Source organism: Scyliorhinus canicula, chromosome 13, assembly GCF_902713615.1.
Source record: "Scyliorhinus canicula chromosome 13, sScyCan1.1, whole genome shotgun sequence".
Taxonomy (NCBI): Eukaryota; Metazoa; Chordata; class Chondrichthyes; order Carcharhiniformes; family Scyliorhinidae; genus Scyliorhinus; species Scyliorhinus canicula.
Window position 1 is genome coordinate 108,913,948 of NC_052158.1, and position 23,926 is coordinate 108,937,873.

General features: G+C 48.5%; 1 protein-coding gene across 1 annotated transcript in view; it reads left to right on the plus strand.

The window, feature by feature from the left end:
* The window catches only part of usp13 (ubiquitin specific peptidase 13), a 138,795-nt gene that overhangs the window by 59,237 nt on the left and 55,632 nt on the right, over nucleotides 1-23,926 (plus strand). The window contains exons 9-10 of the mRNA XM_038816610.1: nucleotides 2,678-2,749; nucleotides 7,125-7,218. Coding sequence (XP_038672538.1) covers nucleotides 2,678-2,749; nucleotides 7,125-7,218 — 166 coding nt within the window. The remainder of the gene's footprint in view (nucleotides 1-2,677; nucleotides 2,750-7,124; nucleotides 7,219-23,926) is intronic.

The window sequence follows — 23,926 nt, forward strand, 5'->3', positions numbered from 1 at the left end:
GGAGTCGGGGTCCCAAGATGGTGGCGCCCATGGCCCGCACATGGCGTCCAGGACCCAAGATGGCGGTGCCCGTGGGAGCCTCGTGGCAGCTGGGGGCAGTGTCAGCGGCGTCTGTGGGCCGGTCGGAGTGGCTGGGAGCGAGGGTCGGGAGGACCGTGGGGCCGTTGCGGGAGCCGGGAGTCGGGCCGGAGAGGTCGGTGCGCGGCGCGGGGCCCTGGGGGGCGGGGGGGGGGGGCGATCCGCAGTCGCTGCGCGGAACAGCAGCTCTTACACAGAGCGGAGTGGGCCGGGCAGCATGGGCGGGGGTGCTTTGAGAGGCCACAGAAATAGCAACGGGGCCCCGCTAGTTTGTCGGAGCGACCCGCGGCGCAGGCTTGGGGGGGGGGGGGGTCGGAGTGACCCGTGGCGCAGGCTTGAGGGGGGTCGGGGTCCACGGAGGACGGGGTGGCGCATGCCATAACGTCCAGGGGGTTGCTGTGCGGCCGGGGGCGTATGCGCGGGGGTTCAGGTCAGCAACCTCCGGGGAGGTTGCAAGGGTCCGTGCCTCAGCTAGGCTGAGGGCGTTCTTCTCCAGCAATCATTGGCGGATAGAAGGGGACTGCATGCCAGCAATAGAACATAGAACATAGAACAGTACAGCACAGAACAGGCCCTTCGGCCCTCAATGTTGTGCCGAGCCATGATCACCCTACTCAAACCCACGTATCCACCCTATACCCGTAACCCAACAACCCCCCCCCTTAACCTTACTTTTATTAGGACACTACGGGCAATTTAGCATGGCCAATCCACCTAACCCGCACATCTTTGGACTGTGGGAGGAAACCGGAGCACGCGGAGGAAACCCACGCACACAGGGGGAGGACGTGCAGACTCCACACAGACAGTGACCCAGCCGGGAATCGAACCTGGGACCCTGGAGCTGTGAAGCATTTATGCTAACCACCATGCTACCCTGCTGCCCCAATGTAAGCGTCTCTGATTAAAAGTTCCATGTGCTCAGTCGCTGAAACTTGGACACACGCGCACGTTCTCCCTAGAGCTGCGAGGGCCTGGTAAAACTCGTCGAGGGACTCACCAGGGAACTGTTGTCTAGACGTCAGGAGATGCCGTGCGTATACTTCGTTGACCGGCTGGAGAAAGTGTCCTTTGAGAATCTCCATGGCTGCATCAAAGTCGCCTTCGTCTTCGATCATTGCGTAGACCAATGTGCCCACGCATGAGTGGAGGATGTGGAGTTTCTGCTCCTTGGTGGGCTTGCTGGCTGCTGTCGTCAGGTAACTATTAAAACATGCCTGCCAGTGTTTAAAGATTGCAGAGGACCAAGCCCGAAGATCGAATGTGGGGAGGGTGCGAGGTATCAGCAGTGAGTTGGGGGGGGGGCGGGGGGGGGGCGGTGGTGGTGGTGGTAGGGGGTGGTGTGGGGGGAGTGGGGTTTGGGAAGTTAGGGGGTGGTAGGCAGAACTGATACCAGGAGAGAGGTGGTAACTTATCCTTCGGCTCATTGGAGGTCATTCGTCTTCTTCCTACATTGGATGGTGGTCCTCCTTGTCATCCTGCCTGCACTGACAGGCGCTGCTACTGACCCCCAGGCAGCATTGGTATCCCGTGCTCCGGTTTCCTCCCACAAGATTCGAAGGATGTGCTGCTAGGTAATTTGAACATTCTGAATTCTTCCTCTGTGTCCCGAACAGGCGCCGGAACGTGGCAACTGGGGACTTTTCACAGTAACCTAATTGCAGTGTTAATGGAAGCCTACTTGTGACAATTAAGATTATTATTATTATTATTCTGCTGGTCCTCCAACCCCCTTGAGGGAACAGGGTGCCCCACTTCTCATCCACCACGTCAAGACGCTTGATGAGGTCAGCACCTCCAAAGCGAGGTGCAGGTCTGCGCACTGCTATGCTTGTGTTTTGACTGGGAGTGAGTGCTGAAGGAGCGTTTAAAAGCAGCTCCCCCTTGTTAGCGGCGAGCTGCTAAGGCGCAACTGGTCAAATCAGAGAGCGAGGGAGCCAGTAATGTTGAGAATCTGTGGGGGCTCAATTTGGGCTTTGTTGTCGTTGAATACAGGTCGCAGTCTTGCCAATGCGGCTGTCACAAAACACCCCATCAAATGTGCCCAAACTGGACTTTGAAATGTTGCCATTGAATCGCACCCATACAGTTTAAAGCAGAAAGTGTAAATCATATTTAAATCATGTACAGAATGCAAAATAAAGTTTGAGGGGAAAAAATAATAGGATGAAGAAAAAGGAAAAGAGTTACAAAAAAGAGATAAAACAAATTACATTCATTTTACATTTTAAATTTCCGACACAATTAACTTCTGAAGGAATGGAATTCCATCTTTCGAATAGATTTTCAGGGCCAGAGAGGTTGTTTGGGAGTAACAGTCAGTTATCATGCAGTTAAAACGTCACTTACCCCTGAATGCACCAATCGTAATTTTTCCTGGCGCCTTTACTGGGATTTACTGGATAAGTACCCCAATGATTTCTATTGATCAGGACTGTTACAGCACAGCCTATGGGGAGGTGGGGTGTTTCTGACAGCAAACTCTGGATTTCCATGTTTGCAGTTGTCAGATTGCCTCTATTACAACGGTGAGTGTTGTTAGTCTCCCTAAGCAAATTCCAAGCTATTAAGATGTAAATACACTGCACTTGTTTTGCAGGTATGTTGGAAACCTCCAAAGAATATTTGATTATTCCCCTCTAGATCCAACACAAGATTTTGATACACAGATGTAAGTATTAGATTTTGTAATAACACTGTACTTGTCCAGCTGTGTCTAAATATATTTGTCAATTAGCAATGATTTATTTAAGAGGGGCAGCAAGGTGACACAGTGGTTAGCACTGCTGCCTCACGGCGCCAGGGACCTGGGTTCGATCCCGGCCCTGGGTCCGAGTGGAGTTTGCACATTCTCCCCGTGTGTGCATGGATTTCACCCCCACAACCCAAAAAAAGATGCGTGGAGTGGGGGAATTGGTCACACTAAATTGCCCCTTAATTGGGAAAAACAAAGAACGGTGTACCTAAATTTAAAAAATAATTATTATTTATTTAAGACCGGGCTTTGCATCTTTTTAATTGTGTTTTCTGGGAGCAACATTGCTCACATAAAATAGGCACAAAAACAACAACTTTTAAGCACATAACTCAGTAGAAATGTTTTGAAATTATTCTGTGTACGATTTCCAACTTTTACTATTCTGTGTACGATTTCCAACTTTTACCAAGATTTTGCTGATTGATAGCCAGTTCAGTTTGCACTCTGAACTTCAGAGGTTTTATTTTTGTTTTTAAATGGCAACTGTGGCCACGTTAATGTTCTTTCCAGGACATCACTTTTGAGATTATGGGTGACTCAAATTGCTCTATTAAAATATCACAGTTTAAAGCATTTTGGCTAGAAATATTACTGAATGAAAACTGTGAAGTTATAATAGAAGCAAAATCCTGCAAATGCTAGAAATGTGAAATAAAAACAAAGTGTTGGAAATACCCTGGTTTGGCAGCATCTGTGGAGATGAACGTGACTCGTCAGACCTGAAGGAAGGAAGAAATGTGATGGTTTTACGTTGTTGAAAGGGAGGAGAGGACAAAATAAATGGAAGTTCTGGGATAGGGTAGAGGACAGGAGAAATTAAGTGATAAAGATGTTGTGGAAGAAAAGGCAAAGCGGGGGGTTATAGTTGTAGTAAAGAAACAAAGCATTTGTATGGAGAAAGTGGGTATGCCAGAGTAATGAACAGCTCTGTTCAAAAGTAAAAACATGACAGCAAGATTCAAACCAGCAGAGGGCAAATAAACAGAATCAAAATGGGGACAGAATTCATGGTCTGAAATTGTTGAACTCGATGTTGACCTGAGAAAGGATGTAATTTGTCTAGTCAGAAGCTGAAGTGCCATTCCTCAAGATTGCGTTGTGCTTTATTGGAATGTTGTAGCGTGCCAAGTACAGAAATGTGAGCATATGAGAGGAAGGTGGTAAATTAAAATGGCAAACAATCACCAACAGCTCAAGGTCATGCTTACAGACTGAGCGGACGTGTTCTGAAAAACAATCACCCAATCTGTGCTTAGTGACCCCAGTGTAGACGACACTGCATTGTGGTGAATACAGTCGACTAATTTGAAAGAAGTACAAGTAAATCACTTCTTCACTTGGCAGACGTGTTTGAGCCCTTGGATGGTGAGGAAAGCGGAGGTAAAAACGCAGGTGTTACACCTCCTGCGATTGCAAGGGAAGGTGCCATGGGAAGTCGATAAGTTGTTCGGAGGAGTTGATTGAGGAGGGGACCAGGCTGTCATGGGAGGAATGCTGATGGTGAGGGGAAGATGCGTTTGGTGATGGCATCCTGTTGTTGGTGTTGGAAATAGCGGAGCATCATCCTGTGAAAATGGAGGTTGGTGGGGTGGAAATTGAGGACAAGGGGAACCCCAACCCAGTTCTAGGAGGGCAATTATAATATTGAAGCTATAATATTGACTATGCATAAGGTGAAGTGGTAATTTATTGTGTTTTGAAAGAGAACGGCCTAGAGAATAGTTCATTGACTTACTAAGAGTGTTAAGTCACAGTAATAGAATTGAACAGTAGGTGAGAGAGTGAAAAAATTGTCATTTGGGGATGAAGTTCAGTGGTGTTAAATCCGATGGTTACATTAAGATTGTACCTGTCAGTGTCCTCCCAGTGCTAGAATTTGTGTCGTCAGTGGGAAGGCTTTTCCTTAATAAAGGCAAGACCGGCACTGCTTTGGACACGTTTCCAGTGCAAGCCTGCTTGGGAATAGTGTGGGATTGTTCAGGTAGCACACTTCTGACCCCAGACTAAAACAAATTCTTCTTCAGAGGCTCAGGTTGTTTTGCTGAGGTCTCCAATAAACAAGGCTCCATCTCTTCCTTTGTGGAGGTCAATGCGCCTCATCTCATTTCGTGTATCGGCGTCCACTGATATGTCAGGCCCAACTGAACCTGAGGAGTGGTAATTCCTGGCTTAGGTAATCCCCTGCCTCTGTCCCCTTCTTACCTGTAAAGGGCAGATGATGGCTCTCCCCCATTCAAGGTAAGCAGGAAACATTTAGAAACTCCAGATTTCTGAGTTATTGAGCTGGTGTCTCAGCAGGAGTTACAGAAGAACACTCTGAGGAATTGCCTTTTCACCATCTGGTTTACCACGAGTTATATTGCTGAGAAGAGGGGCATGTTGCCAAAGTCTTGTACTGATCATGACAAATATAAAAATGACAAATTTCAAACGGTCACAGCAGTTCGGCACCTTTTCTCTTGTGGTGTAAATTGTTGTGATTGTCTTTGTCCTGATGAGTGCCAGATGTAAAGCTTCAGCAGCATGTCTCTCTTTTCAGCAATATTCAAGTTCTGTTCCACCAAGCGACTAAAGTTAGAATTTAATGTTGTATTTCTCAAGAGTAGAAAAACCTTTTAATTAGCTTTTTTAAAAAGGTGAATGAGAATTATAAAAAGGTTTCATTCATTAAGGTACCAAATTATGAGTGCCTTGTGCAAAAGGTAATTGAGCAAATTTTGCACATAAGAAAGCTGAATAAATGGTGATTGTTCAAGGTCACTCTTGACGACTTTGCAACGTGGACATAATTATTTTGATCACGATTCAGGAAAATGTCACCATTTGCCTTTCTCATGATAAAGCAGGCATCTGTGCAGCTGTGGTCAATTGACAATTTCCGCAAAATGCACTTAAAAAAAAAAAATCATAGAATAATTACAAAGTAGAAGAAGGTCATTCAGCCCATCATGTTCATGTTGGCTGTCTGCAAGAGCAAGCCCGCTGGTCTCAGAACCCTGCCTTTTCCCTGTGGCCGTGCAAATTTTCTCTCTTCGGCTAATTATTCAATTCCTTTTTGAAGGATCCTACCGATTTATCAGTGTTGAAAAGTTTCTTTTGTTTTCACTTTTGATGAAAACACCAAACTTAAATCCCAAGAATTTTTTGGGAATGCAAGCTTATGTGGAGTTTGGTAGTGATCAAAGTGATGTGTTTTTTCCCAATGGAAAAATCCCACGTTATGGTTGGGAAATCTGCCCTTCCCTCCGGCTGGGTCTCCTGATCCTGTCAAAGGCGACCTCTCGCGGAGTGTTCTCTGGCAGCGGGCGGGCCAGACATATGAAACTCCGGACACTTCATTGGAACAGGAAGATCCCGCCAGTGAAAAGCCTCTGGCAAAAAACACAGTCGGAGGACAGTCCTGGCCTACGCTCTTAGACCTACATGATTGTAAAATGAACTCATATTTGATTGTTTCATTTTTCTTATTCACAATAGCGCCACTGGATAAAGCACCTCCCAGAGCAGATGTGGACTAGTTTGCATGATTTAATGGTATATCCTTCACAGAATTGTTACGGTGCAGGAGGAGGCCTGCACACCGGCTCACGGAGGGTCATTGTTATTGTTATTTTCCCACAATTTCAGTCTCTTGTTACCCTGATGTGTCGTGACCGAGTTGGTTCATGAGCACCTGACCAGTCCTTCCCTGCACCAATACCACTCCAGAATTTTCCCCCCTTGTTTTCTTCTACCCTGACATCTCCACAAAATTTATTTTGCTCTTTCGGATCCAAAATATGGCCTGCAGCCGAGTGATACACTGGGGTAGTGGTTGCCTCAGGATTTTAGAACAGAATGCGTTTACCTGGAATAAAAATTGTGGAAAATAATTTTGCATTGGAAGCAGTATTTTGAAAATGGCATTATACATATCATAACACAACCCCCTAATTAAAGGATCAAGGAAGATTTAAAATAATTTGCAAAAGAAGCAAATGTGATGGGAGACAAAAAACCTGCACATGCGTGGTTCGGGTCTGGAATGCTCTGCCTGGAAGTGTGGTGGAGGCAGGTTCAATTGAGGCATTCAAAAGTGCCTTAGATGGTTACTTGAATAGAAACAATGTACAGGAGAATGGGGGGAAGGCAGAGGTATGGCACTACGTCACCATGCTCATTTGGAGAGCTGGCGCAGACCAGATGGGCCAAATGGCCTCATTTTGCACCATAACAATTCTGTCATTCTGTGAAGATATGAAAACAATGTCTTGTAGATGATTGAACTGAACATTCTGATCTTGCGCAGGGCCAAGTTAGGACATGGACTCCTCTCAGGCCAGTACTCTAAACCTCCAATGAAATCTGAGGTTATTGAACAGGTGATGAAAGAAGAATACAAGGTATTTGATTATCTGTGTGCTAACCTGATACCTAGTACCTGATACAGACGGTGTGCCAAGTACAATAACTGGTTTCACACCATCTGATATTGCATGCTGCCAATCTTAAAGAGAAGTGTTGTGTTGCATGGACACAGCTTTGAGCATGTTGTGGCATGCTGAACGTGATGCAAGCAATTTGACTTTCAGTACTCCAAATAGTGATGGCACTCAATGCCAAAGAGGTAACAAAGTCTCTGGAATTCATTTCAAATATTATTGTAAGTAACTTATGGGCAACTTTGCAGCCCAAAATGCTCCATCCTTCCGCTGCACATTTGCTGGAGCTCCAGTAGAAGGTTGGAAAATAGGCCAGTGCTCAGGCGCATGAGTCTCATACAAACATTGGGGATTCTGCCGGGTTTTCTAAGGAGAAGGGAGGAGAAACGGACAACGGTTAGGACTCCCAGTCAAGAACCGATCAAAACAGCATTGGCAGCTGGTATGACCGGAGAGAATAGGAATACTTCATCGTGAAGGGTGCACATGGGCGTCACCTGAATGTTCAGGTGAGGATCACTGCTTGGATCCTGGAATTTAATCCCAATTTTCTTTTAAGTTAATGCATTTGTAAAAATGGTTCCCAAGTAAAGGAGGTTGCTGGGGAGCTCTTCAGGAGGATTGAGGATTTGGAGTGCTGAAAATGTCCCTTAAAAGGACATTTTATATTGTAGCTCTGTGGGCAGGCACATAGCTGAGATGCATACATGGATGTGTAGGCATATATCTTTACAATGTGAAATAAGGAACCTTCTGCTGACTCAGAAAAGCCCACTGGGATAAGTGACAGGCTATCTGAGAGGGATCCAGGCGTAATTACTGGGGTCACTTTCCAACATACTTTTAAGAGCTCTTAGCATTATGGAGACTTAAAAAATAGTTTTATTTCTGGCAATATTCTCACACTTTACTGCTTCTACTTTTAATTGAAGACTGATCACTTTCATAAATATTTTAATTGGTTAGCTTAAAGTCACAGCCATTTGAATTTTTATTGTTCTATATATATTTCCAAATTGAACATGCTGAGATGTTTGCAATCAACCAGGCCATTTTTTTGGGGAAGTTTTTGATTAATTGACACTTTCTTCCTTGTGCAGAGATGTATAATTTGATTGGGGGCTGTACCCACCAGTTTTATGGTTCTGTATTTGTTGATTTCTGGTTGCCTTAACCTATTGTGAACTGAACTAATGAAGAATTATAGAAATGTTTAAGAGACATTGAGTGCCGCTGCCGAAGTGACCTGTGTGCGGGGTCTACCTCCAGGGGCTTGGCGAAGCCCTCCTTGCTGACCAAACTCCCGAGCATCTGTGCATTGTATCCCAAGGGATTTCTTCCCTCCGTCAACCCCACAATCCTCAAGTTTGGCCGACGTGAACAGTATCTTGGTCGTTAACCTTGTACATCAACCCCTCCTGGGTTATGACCAGCCTTGCCACCTTGGAGTGCCGCAATCTGGAACGGGATTCTTCCGCCCCGATGCCGGCTGTCGTATTCTCCGGCAACATTTTTCCGGCGGGGGCGGGACTCGCATCACGCCGGTCGGGGCCCATTGGCAGCGGCTCTCACGGCGATTCTCTGGGCCACGATGGGCCGAGTGGCCCTCCGCTTTTGGCCAGTCCCGCCGGCGTGGGTTATACATGGCCCCACACAGCGGGACCTGGCAGGTAAGTTGGGGGGCGGGTGGGGGGGCGACCCGACCCGACCCGACCCCAGAGGATGGGGTGGCCCAATCCTCACAGTGGCGTGGCCCGCGAGTGAGTCCCACCGATCTGCGGGTGGGCCTGTTCCATGGGGCACTTCCTTCCGCGCCGGCCCCTGTAGGGTTCCGCCATGACCGGCGTTGAGAAGAGAGCCCACCACGCATGCGCCAAAATACCATGGCTGGTCTGTGCATGCGCGGAATCACGCCGGCGGATCCGTGTATACACGAGATCACTATGGCCGTTCCACACATGTGCGAACTCGCGCAGTCCCTTCTGCGCCGACTAGAGCAGCGGCAACCCCTCCAGCGTCCACCTAGCCCCCGAGACAGGTGAGAATTCCTCACCTTGGGGGTCCGTTGATGCCGGAGTCATTGGCGCCGGTTTTCCCGCCAGCGTGGGGACAGTCCCCTGAAAGGAGAATCCCAGCCCTGGTCCCTTTGATCCTTGGCGACTTTTTCAAGATCCTGTGTTGTCGCCTTCTGGGTCTTCAGCCTTCGCTCTATATTGCCCATTGCCTCTCTCATGGGGTCCGAAGCGGCCCCACTACCTCCACGACATCCACCATGAGGTATTTTATAATCTCCTCTCTATGTTTCTGGAACTCGGAGCTATTGAAGCCCATCATTCTGTCCATCAACGCCTGGGTCTGCACTGGGAACTCTGCGGGGTCAATCCTCGCTGGTTCTATGCCTTCATGCATGTTTCCCTGTTCCGAGGCTGAGCTGTCCCCTGGTCTCTACTGGCTTCTTGGTTGGATGGCTGACTTTTTCCCATCCTGCCTGGCAGTGCGATCGGTGGGGGGGGTTGATTTTGGGGGTATTTCCTGAAACTCTGGTGCCCATTTGTTGGGGTAAAAAGGCCTTAGTCGGTGTTCTTAGACGAGAACCACTTTTCGTGCGACTGCTCAGCTCATGGAAGTCTGATAACTACACATTTAACGAGAAACATAAGCTTGTGGGAGTTGCCATGCTTAACTTGAATTAAATTGTTAATTTAATCACTTTTATGTTGGAGTCCTGAGGAAGTAGTTCCGCTCTGCTTCACTTTGGAATTTATTCAGGCCTTGCCACTTGATTTACATTCATAGTTTATCATAAATGATAGATGATTTATGCTTCACATTGATACTAAATCTGTGGAGTGTGATTGCACACTGAATTTAATCGTTTGACATTAACGGCTTTATGAACATGAGGAAGTCCACTCAGCACATGTGATTATCCCTCTGCAATGGGTTAGGTGTTTTATCTTGGTTCTCATTTCTCTGCCAAAATAGCCTGGGTTTTAATTTAGAGGTATGTTCAGTGCAGTGGGGCCGTTGTGAGTTTGGGAAACGTACAACAATTGATTTCCTGACTGTCTTTCAGAATTTGACTGCAAGATACCTTTGAGTTGCATTCCCATCCACAGGAAGCCTGATTACCAGATGGGGGGCTTTTGGTTGGGAAGCCTGCTTTATAGCGTTTAGCACTGCTGCCTCACAGCGTCAGGGAACTGGGTTCCATTCTGACCTTGGGTCACTGTCTGTGTGGAGTTTGTATGTTCTCCCTGTGTGTATGTGGGTTTCCTCCGGGTGCTCCGGTTTCCTCCCACAGTCCAAAGATGTGCAGGTTAGGTGGATTGGCTGTGCAAAGTTGCCCTTAAAGGTTACATGGGGTTACAGGCATATTGGGGGGGGGGGTGTTGCACGTTTTACTATGGGCGTAAAACGCGTTTATTGGAGTGTATTAACACGCCTCCGAGTTCGACGTGTGCTTAACACTGCTAGGCTCTGTTCTATGTAATTGTTTAGCTCTGGAGTCGCCAGTTGCCGTATAGGCAACGTCACAAGTATTCCAAGGTCAAGTTCAAAGTAATAAAGACGATACACCGATTAGTAAAGTTCAAACGATCAATATTTATTACACAGTTAATAATAAATACTCATGCACACACTAAGAGACTAAGCTACAACTAAACTTAAGCAAACAGAATACTTATCTAACAGGAACAGGCAAGGTCAGAGAACGAGGCCTTCGTCCTGGTTTTGTCTGCAGCCTTCAGCAAGCGTTCTGGCACTTGGGAGTCTAGTGGGCTTGGATCGCGTAGCGAGCGTTGAACTTACGGTTTCGGCGGCTGGTGCTCAACGGCTGGAGTCAGGATACCAGGTGTCAGTCGGAGCCGGAGCACGGGTTTAACAGACCGGACAACACGAGGTCCCTATCTTTTATAGGGGTTCCGTTGTCCTTCCCTCTTCTCGGGCGGGCTCTACCTATTGGATCAATTTCTTATCGATACTGGATTAATTCCCCAATGCGAGGGGGTCTCCGTGATGGAGGGGGCGTTTCTTATGCCCTTTTGTTCGGAGGTTTCTGGTGCCTCGATGTCTGGGTCTTGATTGGAATGTGTCCATTCAGAACCAAATGTATCTATTGTGTGGGTGTTCAAGTCTGATGGCCTCATTAGCATGCAAAGCGTTTTGCCATTTGCACCTAGCTAAGGTCTTTTCACCTGAGCCCAAACTGGTTTCTGCTGCTGCAGAATGCAAACTGCTCTTTGCAGACTGCTGTTCTGGCTGAACTGTCTGTTTCTCAGCAGCCTTCCATTTTAGTTTGGCTCAGTGTCCATTTTGCGTGGCCAGCATGGCTACATTCCCTCCTTGTGATCCTCACAATCATACTATTGTGAAGGATCACCTATGTACTTTGCCTCCTTGCGTTCTGACCTCTTGCCAGTTCCTGTTCTACTCTGTTCTAAACTATGGGAAGAAGAGAAAAAAAATTTTTAACTAACATTTCTACTTGGCCCTATGTCAAAGGGACATGCATTACTACAACTGGGAACCTCTACCTATCACTATTAACCTTAACCTTAACTTAAACATTTAATCACTCTAAAACCTTAACCATTCACACCACAACATCACACTTCCCAACTCGGCAGTCGAGTATGGAACAATATAATACATGGCTGAATTTTATTTACAGAGTGTTGTAATCAGTGAGGGGTTGAGGGGTTTGGTGGAATCCGAAGATGGGGGATTGCACTCTATAGATGGGTGAGGTGCTGGAACGAGAGGCTCTCCTCTTCCATTTCCTCAACCTGAGGGTCTGCACTAGGATGGTGAGGATCGCGATCACCAACAGTGATTCGATTATGTAGGACATGGAGTACCACGTCATGAATTTAGTACACCAGGTCTGAACCTCGCTGATCAGAGCTGAGCACTGGGGGTTTGCTGTAATGGAAACATTTACGGTGGGGGTTGTGGGGGAAACGTGTCTTGTTTCCACACATATACATATGACATTAAATAGTAATAAGTGGGCTTCCATCATTTTGCTGTTCTTCTTCTTTCTCTTCCTTCTTCCTCCGGTATTGACAATCCTGGCTTCGACCTCTGTCTCGTCCTTTGAAACCTTTGGGATCAAGCACAGTATCTGTCAATACACAGTTTAAGACCTTTACTTGTTAGTGCATCTGTCTTTCAAAACCCAATTGACCCTTTAAAATGACTGGCTAAGTCACACCCTGTGACTCCCCTCATTTTTTTTTTCAAAAAGCGAATTTAAAGACCAGCATACACCTAACAATCCTTCCTTCTGCGAGCCGTCTCGCAGGCTTTGCTGATTTACCATCCGAATGTTCCCGGATGTAAATAGCATGTGGGATGGTGGCCGAAGGGCTACCTAACCTAAAATGAAAACAAACTTGGAACTAAACATCCGAATGAGTTGCGTATGGGCCGCTACGGGTACGAGTTGGATGGGATCCCCGGGTAGGGCGTGCTGTGCCATACCCGAGCTTGGCTGACCAAGGGTTGGTTCTCAGACAGGGCGGGTCCTCAGTGCCGTTTGTCCACTGCCTGAGTAACCTGGAAAGAAACGGGTACGAATGTGTTTACCATGACTTGCAGCCTCTATTTCGCCGAATAGAGGGGCACCTAAAAACCAAGGGAGCCAAGATGCTCCAACTGAGGACATCCCTGAAGTTCTCAGAGATATCTGCGGACAAGCTATTTGGCGTGTGGCCTTACAACTTTGGAAAGGATCTCCAATCAAACCGAAGTTCTCAAAAGTTTCGGCAGACAAGCTAACGTGTATGTGAGGTGGTCACAATCTTTTCAGCTGAAAAGAAGATGTCCATCCTCCAGCTGAAACATTTACATTCCGGAAACAAACAAACATAAAACGAAGACAAACATACGTGCAGGTTCCATCAGAAAGGACATCGTTTCCCTCAAACGATTCCTATCTTACATCATCTGGACACCTCACTTTGATTCTGCCTCTGTGAACAGGGTCACAAAGGGGTTGCCGTGTCGGGAGTCAGACACCGTGTCGTCCTGCTCTCCCGGATCCCACACCCTTGTGTGGATCAGGCATGCTATTTTGGAGTTGTGTGACCGGGGGTCACTTTCGTCATTGCGGACAAGTCTGTAGGAATTGTCCCTGTGCCATTGTGTAGTGTCGAGTGTGTTGTCGGGGTAGTCGGGGTTGGGTGGTGGTTCTGGATGTTTGAGGTAGGTGACTTCCATGGGGTCACTGGAGTCGGGGTCGTAGTTGGTGCAGTGTGGGCTGTATGGCTGTGTGGTGTCGCTGTCTTCAGAGTCAGTGTCTGTCCTACTGTCTCTGCTGTGGCAGCTTGTGGGCGTGTCGGGGCGTGGTCTGTAGTGGTCTGTGGGCGGAGTCGTGGGCGAGTCCGTTGATGAACTGGTCTGTGAGGGGGATGGTGGAAAAGTGTCTCTGGTGGGCGGGGTGAAGTGTTCTGCTGCATCCAGCAGGACATGGTGAGCATGGTTGGCCTGTGTTCCATAAGCCTTTAACTGGTTTATATGGAACCACGCGGTCTTCCCATTAGGATACTTTATCCTGTAAACGGAGGGGCTAATTTTGTCCGAAATTGAGTAGGGACCGGAATATTTTGGAGCCAAAAAACTGCTGGGGTTATAAACAGATAACATTACCTGTTGCCCAACCTGGAATTCTGTGGTGTGGACGGTCTTATTGAAACAGGCAGTCCGTTGCTGTCGGCGTTTCCCTAGCTGGGCTGCGGCTGCGAGCTGTGCAGACCTCACAGTCTCAACTAGATCTTTAACTGCCTTTTCATGTGTGAGGGCCGTCACTTCGGGGCTTGTCATGTCCAGTCCTAAAAGGAATTCTGTACCTTTCATAGGGCGTCCGGTCATGAGTGTGTGTGGTGTGTATCCTGTAGATGTGGAGACAGTGTTCCTTATGAACATGAGTGCAAATGGGAGCACTGAATCCCATGTGGAATTGTTCTCTTGAACCATTTTCCTAAGGGTAGTTTTTAGGGTCCGATTCATGCGCTCCACAATCCCGCTGGACTGTGGATGGTACGCAATATGGAAGTTCTGTTTGATTCCGAATATTGTCAGGACGTTCCTCATGACCCGTCCTGTAAAGTGAGATCCCTGGTCCGAATCGATACTTCGGGGTAAACCCCATCTCGTGAAGATGTGGTGGGTCAGGATCTTTGCAGCTGTCTTTGCTGTATTTGTTCGTGAGGGAAATGCCTCAACCCACTTGGTAAAGGTATCTATCACCACCAGAACGTATTTATAGCCATTCCGACAAGGGGGCAATGGACCTATAAAGTCGATCTGGAGGTTTGTCCAAGGGCCGTTAACTGGGCGAGTATGCCGAAGTTGTGCTTTCTTAGAATACCTCTCCGGGTTATTCTGAGCACAAATCAGGCAATTCTCTATGTAGTGCGTTACATCATTCCTGAGATCAGGCCACCAACAGAGTTGCCTGAGGTGCCTCGTTGTTGCATCAATTCCCTGATGCCCGTGTCCGTCATGGAACAAGGCAATCATCTGATTCCTGTCCTGCTGTGGGACCACATAAAGTTGGTCCTTAATGATCACACCCTCATGTGTGGTCAGTGCGTGTTTAAAGTGCTCGTACGCAGGCACAAAGTTTCCCTTGAAAACCTCCCTGAGGTCTCCGTCCTGTTTTTGTGCTGCCACGAGATCTTTAATATCAGTCTGTGAGACTTGGACTGCGCTCACAGGGGCGCTAGCTGGTGCGCTAGCTGGGGGGGTCCATAAGTGTCCTCTCCTGGAACCTGCCTTAGCCAACGCGTCGGCCTTTACATTCCCAGGGGGTGATGACCTATGGTGGCTGCGAACTTTTATAATGCCGAAGGTCCTGTCCTTCGCTTTCTCTAGGATATGCTGGAGTAGAGGGGCTGATGGAAGGGGTTTTCCGTCTGCGGAGACAAAACCTCGTGTCCTCCACAGGGGCAGAAAATCGGTTAAACTGTTACAGACATATAAGCTGTCTGAATATATGTCTGCTGGGCTGGGGAAAGAATCGGGGTGGTCCACTATGTACGCTATGGCTGCTAGCTCTGCTGCCTGCGCCCCTAAGTGACCTGGTAACTTAAGAGCGATTTCTTCGAGAGCGCGCCCCTGCGCGTCCTCTACATAGATGCCGCATCCTGTGATACGCTCACCATTTAAAACTGTGGAGGAACCGTCTACATAAATCCTCAAGGGTCCACACGTGTCTGTGGGCTGGGGGCTTTGTTTCGGGTTCCCTATCTTCCTGGGGGGTGTTTTTGCTAAAAAGGGTCCTGTGTTATGCAGGGGAGCTACAATTTCACAGTCATGGGGCTGTCCGGGGTATTGGAGGTTGTCGGCTAAATATGTGTGTGTGCGGGTCCGTTTTACTGTAATGTCCCGTCCTTGTAAAAGTAGTGTCCATCTAGCTGCCCTAATCTGGCTAACTGAACCGTCCTTCAGTCGACCGTCTAGGAGTAGCTGTGTGGGTGTGTGTTCGGTCAGAATAGTAATGGGGTTGAGTCCGGTGATGTATGAGAAATACTGCACTGCCCAGAAGACAGCAAGGAGGTGCCTCTCACAGGCCGAAAATCCTTGCTCTACCGGGTCTAACAGTCGGGAGGCATAAGCCACTGGTCTTAGCTGCTCGTGCCGTTCTTGAAGCAACACGGCCGAGAGGGTCAGATCGGTGCTCGCTACCTCTATTGCGTACGGTGAAAGTTGGTCGGGGACTAGCAGCGCGGGTGCTGCACTAAGGGCTCGTTTCAACTCTTCCACAGCGCCTGTATGCTGCGGAAGCCATTCCCAGGGGGCTCCTTTCTTAAGGAGGTCTGAAAGTGGGGCGGCTTTTGTCGCGAATCCGTCTATGTGGTTCCGACAATAGCCAACCAGTCCTAAAACGACCGGAGGGCTGATACATTCTGGGGAAGGGGCAATTTGACGATCGAATCAATTCTTTTGAATTCGATCTCGCGTTTGCCGTGCGTGATGACTGATCCCAAATACATCACTTTACTTTCCAATATTTGGGCCTTTTTCGGGTTAACTTTACAGCCAATTTCAGTTAAGAGTTCTAGGAGTTCGGCCAGAAGCGAAATGTGCTCTGCCTTTGTGTCTGTCTGCAGTAGTAGGTCGTCTACATACTGTACCAGACATTCGGGTCGGGAAAATTTTCCTAATCCACTTGCCAGCTGTCGGTGGAAAATGGAGGGTGAATTGTGGAATCCTTGTGGGAGGCATGTCCACGTGTACTGCTGCGTTTTAAAAGTGAATGCGAATTTGTATTGGCACGCTTTCGCCAATGGTATTGACCAGAATCCATTACTGATGTCCAATACCGTGAAGTACTTGGCGTTGAGACCCTGCTTGAGCATGGTCTCGGGACTAGTAGCTACCGTTGGGGCTACTGCGGGGGTTACTTTGTTGAGTTCCCGATAATCGATGGTCAGACGCCATGATCCATCGGGCTTCCTCACTGGCCAAATAGGGGCATTGTTGGTGGAGGCTACCGTTCTCAGTACACCTTGGTCCAACAAGCTGCCTATAACCTTTTCTATTTCCACCTCTGCCTCGAGGGGAAATCTATACTGCTTTTGCGGTCGGGGGTCCTGTCCGGTAACATGAACTTGTCCAGTCATTCTGCCACAGTCATGACGGTGACTTGCAAATGCTGTCCTGTGTTTGTTCAGTAGGGCCTTAATTTGTCTGTCGGTGTGGAGTGTAGTCAGGTCGAATGAGTACTCTCCCACTGCGCTAATCCGATTAGCGTAGTCTCCTACTGTGAGGGTGGCTGGGGCTCTGTCTGATCTCGCCATTCGCCAGACACACTGGTTCACTGGGTCGAACGACAAGCTATGAGCGTTCATAAAATCTATCCCCAGGATGTGCTCTGCTGTCCGGGGAAGATTTACTAAAACTACGGGGTGCCTTGTGCTAATGTTCCCTAGCTGGATCGCTACGGGTGCTGTGATATGTCCCTGCTGCGAGTGTCCGGTGAACCCGCTAAGTGTGATGGTGGAGGTGGTCGGCCACGTGTCTGAGTGTGCCGTGGTTGTGGAGTTAATGGTGGTGCGGGAGCCTCCTGTGTCCCACAGTAACTCTATGGGCTTCCCTTTGACTTTTGCCGTGACTACGGGCCTCCCTGATGAGTCCCATAGTGTGTCACAGACCCAAGTGGGGGAGCCCGAACACCGTCAGTTCGTCTCGTCCACATTGGTGGGTCCTGACTGTACTGCTACATTGTGGATGGGTTTTGCTTTGTTGCGGTTCAGAGTGCCTGTCTGCTGGCCTCTCTGAGATCGCTGGGGTGCATTACACTCTTTTGCCCAATGCCCTAACTGTCCACAGTTATAGCATTCCTGTCCTTTCTGTTGAGGGCTGCTCTTGCCTTCATTTACCCATGCGGGCTTCTGGTGCTCTCTGACTGCTTGGATATCTGCAGCAGCCTGAGCCTCTTCTGGGGATCTAACCTTTCCTTTTGCCTGAAGCGATTGCTCCCAAGCGCGGGACAATCTTTTCAGGACCCATTTTTCGTTATGGGCCTCTTCTGAGGGGTCGTAATTATTGCAAGCGCTCTGTCCTGCTTCTGTTGCGTGTGAGATAATTGTGCGCGTCCACTTAACCATGTTTTCGCGGGTTAAATGCGCTCTATCTAGCTGTCCGAAAACTGCGCTGAAGTGAATCCACAGCCTTCCTGCGAATGCTGTGGGGTGTTCGGATCTCTTCTGCCTGCACTTATTCAAGCCTTCTACGGGGTCACCTCTATTGTACCCGATGGCATCTAAAATGGCAGTGTGCATCTCCTCTAGGCTGCCTCCTGCCACGTTTTGCGGGTCGGGGAGGGCTGCCACTACACTCTGGTCTAAACTCAGCACGGTGAGCTTAACCTGCTCTCTCTCATCCAGGCCGTACATGGTAGCCTGCTGTTTTACTTTTGCAAAGAACTGGTGGGGGTCTGCGGTGGGGAGGAACGGAGTGATCTTTTCACAAGCGTCCCTTAGCTGGGTTACTGTTAACGGGGTGGTGTAAGTTATGTCTGGGGCGCCTTCTGATTCGGCTTTCCTCTGTGTGGTTACGGGATTCATGGGTGCGGTTATGATCTGAGCTGTGGGGGGTTGGGGTGCCTGTCGTTTCTGCTGAGCTGCGGGCGCACATGTTCCCTGAACATAACGCTGCGCTGTCTCGCTTAATTCCTGCCAATCTGGGGCATTTTCCCCATCTAACTGAGCTCCAAAGGTGCTTTGGAAGCCATTCTGCACCGAAAGCAGAGATTGCAATTCCGCAATCTGTTTCCTGCATTTCGCGTGGTCAACTGTGCTTTGTCTTTGTTCGGTCGTTGCAGCGTGGAGTGCTCTCAAAGCTGCTTTGAGATCGGAACATTGCCTCTGCAATGCCTCCACCTGCTTTTCCGATTCCTGTCTTATCAGAACGGCACGTTGCACGTCCTGATAGGCTTTCTCATACTGGGTCTGGGAACTGCTCAGATGAGCTAGACAAGACTGATGAGCCCTCTTGGCATCATCCACCTCTCTATCCTTCTCTGCCAACTTCCCTTTAAGATCCAGGTTTTCTTTCTCGATGTCCCTGACATCGACCTTACTCATTCGGTTCCTTTCCTCTAAATCTGCCCGGAGCGTCCTGATGACCTCCTCTGCGCCTCGCAACTGTGCCAAGCAGGACACAATCGCCATCGGCTTGCGTGCTTTACCTAAACTCTTTTTGTGTATCTGAGAGAGGTTCTCCCACCAAGTATGACCTATACTCCCGGGACCTGTCTCCTCATTTGCACAAAACTCTTTCCAAAGGGGCCATCCCTTTCCCTGCAGATATTTGCGGAGTTCCAGCTCCCACGTGGGACACTGGCCTACCCTGCTACTGCTGCTGGTCGCTGCGACCACAAACTTTGCTGGATCCATCAGACGTTCCATTGCCTGCATGGCCATTTCCTCTGACTCTCTTTTTATAATTTGGAACAGGGGGTTGCTGGGGTGGTGTTTCGTGAAAAGGGTACGGCTTACGCTATTTTCCGATCACAAAACTACCGAAAGTTTGTCGCAACAAAAAGCTTTCAGTTTTACCTTACAGCCCTGTTAGTACGCATGCACTAAAACACACTTCCGAATTTCGCTTATTATTTTGAACACCTTGAATACTTGTGATCTCTTTCTTTCTCTGCAATTTGGAGTTCTAATTCAAATTTCAGGGTCCTGGACACTGTGGTGTTTCCACTTGCAACAGGGTCCCGGCGGAGTCGCCACTAAATGTTGCACGTTTTACTATGGGCGTAAAACGCGTTTATTGGAGTGTATTAACACGCCTCCGAGTTCGACGTGTGCTTAACACTGCTAGGCTCTGTTCTATGTAATTGTTTAGCTCTGGAGTCGCCAGTTGCCGTATAGGCAACGTCACAAGTATTCCAAGGTCAAGTTCAAAGTAATAAAGACGATACACCGATTAGTAAAGTTCAAACGATCAATATTTATTACACAGTTAATAATAAATACTCATGCACACACTAAGAGACTAAGCTACAACTAAACTTAAGCAAACAGAATACTTATCTAACAGGAACAGGCAAGGTCAGAGAACGAGGCCTTCGTCCTGGTTTTGTCTGCAGCCTTCAGCAAGCGTTCTGGCACTTGGGAGTCTAGTGGGCTTGGATCGCGTAGCGAGCGTTGAACTTACGGTTTCGGCGGCTGGTGCTCAACGGCTGGAGTCAGGATACCAGGTGTCAGTCGGAGCCGGAGCACGGGTTTAACAGACCGGACAACACGAGGTCCCTATCTTTTATAGGGGTTCCGTTGTCCTTCCCTCTTCTCGGGCGGGCTCTACCTATTGGATCAATTTCTTATCGATACTGGATTAATTCCCCAATGCGAGGGGGTCTCCGTGATGGAGGGGGCGTTTCTTATGCCCTTTTGTTCGGAGGTTTCTGGTGCCTCGATGTCTGGGTCTTGATTGGAATGTGTCCATTCAGAACCAAATGTATCTATTGTGTGGGTGTTCAAGTCTGATGGCCTCATTAGCATGCAAAGCGTTTTGCCATTTGCACCTAGCTAAGGTCTTTTCACCTGAGCCCAAACTGGTTTCTGCTGCTGCAGAATGCAAACTGCTCTTTGCAGACTGCTGTTCTGGCTGAACTGTCTGTTTCTCAGCAGCCTTCCATTTTAGTTTGGCTCAGTGTCCATTTTGCGTGGCCAGCATGGCTAGAGGGGTCCTGGGGCTAGGTAGTGCGCTGTTTCATGGGGTCGGCGCGGACTCAATGGTCCGAATGGCTTCCTTCTGCATTGTAGGGATTCTATGATAGAGCAGGCATAAGTGGGTGAGTGAGGGAGATTGTGGGGCGGTAGGAGGATTATTGGGAAAGTGGATCCAGATATTGGGAAGGCCTAGATTGGAGGTTGGAAAGGGATTGATGGTGGTTTGTGAGAAGCAGATAGTGGTTGGGATGGGGTGGGGATTGATTGTGGCCAGGAGCAGTTAGAGGTCAGAGGGGTATGTGATGACTTGGAGAAACAGACAGATTGCAATGGCTGGTTCACTAACTAGTTTGTTTGGCCTGAAGGAAACACAGTTGATCCTTCTGACCCAAAAGCAGCCATGCAAAATCCCCCAGCTCATGGATCCTGCCTTTCTTTATCGCCTTTTAGCTGCTGAGTTCCCTGAGGCCCAGGCAACCCTGTGGTTAAAAATAGAATGACCGTTAAAATGAAGGCATGCAGCCTCATTATAATATTTAAATAATCAAACCCATGAGCGGGTGGCTTGCCTATCCCTTGTGCTATCTCTGTTAAAATCAAGAGAGATTTAAATGGATTGAGTTTCAGTTACAGCTTTCTTGCATTTTAACCTCCCAAGTCACCTGTTTTTGGGAGTTTAAATTCCGTGTAGTGATTGGATAACTTTTTGGATTAGTGCAGTAACGTTTCAGAATATCTGCTTTAAATGGTTCATTCTCCTGGATTACAGTCTGTTTTGCGGTTCTAAATTGAACACCAAAAATGTGGAATAAATGCTGAGGTTATTTTCCCAATACTACATAGGCTCAAATAAAGTCTGTTTTATTTATGTAAATGAGGCATTTCAAATGTGTCAGATGGTGCCAATATGAATGAATTTGACTTGCAAATAAATTTTAAATTTTAATACTCCATGGCGGGATTCTCCGATTGGCGAAATCGTGTTCGGCGATCGGCCGGAGAATCTACGTTTACGCTGGAATCGGGGGCTGTGCCGTTTTTCTGATGCTTCGCTCCCTCAAAAAACAGTGTACTCCACACCTTATAGAGGGCCTCAGTGCGTCACCCGAGGCCCTGCCCCGATGGGCTGAGTCCCCGATGACGTGCGGCGCGTGTCCGTACAACTTTCAGAGACCTCGTGTGGCGGCTGCGGACTGTGTCCAGTGCCGCCATAGTCGGGGGGAAGAGAGAGGACCCGTTCAACTGGCAGGGGGATTCGGCGGGGGCTGGGGCGAACGGATCCCACGGACACAGCGCAGAGTCAGAGAATCCAGACCCGTGTGTCTATTCAACAACAGATAGTTAATTACTTTATAATTTCTTCTGCCAGTTTAGTTTCTGCTTTTGTTTCCTCTATTTTACTTAAGCTCAACTCTCTTTAAAATCTGAAGCCTTACTTTTATATCTGCCCACCTTGGGTAGCCAGGCATGTGGGCATTTTAAAATCATGTTCGGCTATTTAGCGCAGCAGTCCATGACAGTACACGCTAGTTATCATTTTAATGTGAATAATTTTCCATTCAGACTGATGTAAAAGTAATGTCCATTGTCAAGACCAGTACAGTATTTTAATCTAAAATTAAATCATCACCAAGCTAGGCCTGACAGGATTGGTAGGTAGGAACTCCTGAACATGTTTAAAATGGAGGAATATTTGGATGAACAAACATCAGCACCACCTGTGGTTGGGCCTCTTAGAAGACAGCAGGTAATGAGCAAGCTAATCTCAACGCACAGAGACTACAGACTAAGATAATCTTTTTGAATTTATCTGAGGAGCAGTTTGGGGTAAAGTTATGTTCTCCAGAGTTACAGCAGCCCTCCTGGATAAGACCTGCTGTTTGCTGGAGCAGTGTTTTTTTTTATTCGTTCATGCGACGTGGGTATTGCAGGATGTGCCCAAAACGATTGCCCATCCCTAATTGCCCTTAGGGGGCAGTTAAGAGTCAACCACATTGCTGTGGGTCTGGAGTCACATGTAGGCCAGACAGGTAAGGATGGCAGATTTCCTTCCCTAAATGGCATTAGTGAACCTGATGGGTTTTTACAACAATCGACAATGGTTTCATGGTCATCATTAGACTTTTTAATTCCATATTTATTTTTTAATTGTGTTCACATTTCTCCATCCGCAGTGGCAGGATTTGAACCTGAGTTGTCAGAGCAACACTCTGTGTCCCTGGTTTACTAATCTAGTGATAATACCACTATGCCACCGCCTCCCCACCACAAGTGTTGGGCGGAGTAACGGGTGGGATTCCCCGAAATGGAGGCAGAGTGTCCGCGCTGTCATGAACGGCGTTGTGTTTCACGACGGCGCGAAGCGGGTGCGGGCACTACCGATTCTGGCCCACGGCTGGAGCTGGAGCGGCTCCCTTCCTGGCGCCAACTGGGCGCCGCACCAACCCACGCATGCGCAGTGGTGCCGCGCCAATTCGCGCATGTGCAGGGGACTTCCTCAACGCGCCGGCCCCGACACAATATGGCGTGGGGGTTATGGGGCAGGCCGTGTAACAAAATAGGACCGGGGCTGGAGAGGCCGGACCCCCCCCCCCCCTGCCCCCGCCACAGGCCGCCCCCCGACCCTGTGCGCAGGTGTGGACGGCGCTGGAGGGTCTCTGCCGTTTCCGCGCGGCCCATCAAGGCCGGAGAACCGGCGGCCCGGCCACAAACAGTGGCCCGCGACCGCTGCCGCTCCAAACGCGCCGCCGCAAATGGCGCCGATTCTCCGCTCCTCGGAGAATCACGTGCCGGCGTTGGGGCGGTGTGGCGCGGTTGCGGCGATTCTCCTGCCCAGCGCGGGGCTCGGTGAATCCCGCTTACATGCTTGACTACATGCTTAGTCAATGGCTCTCAAAGTAACTTTAGTCCTGAGTTTTCTTGCCACTGAATTCTCTCAGGCTTTTACAGGCGACATCGGCTGCATAATCCAGTAAAATGCAACAGTGTGTAGGCGATTGAAACCTTTTTCAAACCTGGGCCATTAATGGTGGAAGATGTGACAGTAGGTAGTTGAGGGCGCAGGGTAGCACGGTGGTTAGCACAGCTTCACAGCCCCAGTGTCCCAGGTTCGATTCCCGGCTTGGGTCATTGTGCGGAGTCTGCACGTTCTCCCCGTGTCTGCATGGGTTTCCTCCGGGTGCTCTGGTTTCCTCGCACACTCCAAAGATGTTCAGGATAGGTGGATTGGCGATGCTAAATTGCTTTTAGTGTCCAAAGAGGTGAGGTGGGGTTACGAGGATAGGGTGGAGGTGTTGGCATAAGTAGGGTGCTCTTTCCAAGGGCCGGTGCAGACTTGCTGGGCTGAATGGCCTCCTTCTTTACCTTCTGTAAATTCTATGATTTTATGATTCTATGAAAACTTTAAAAAATAAATTGCCGGTATTAACTGTCTGAGGTCCCATTATGTGATTTTCAGGCTAGCCTTGAAATAGGCA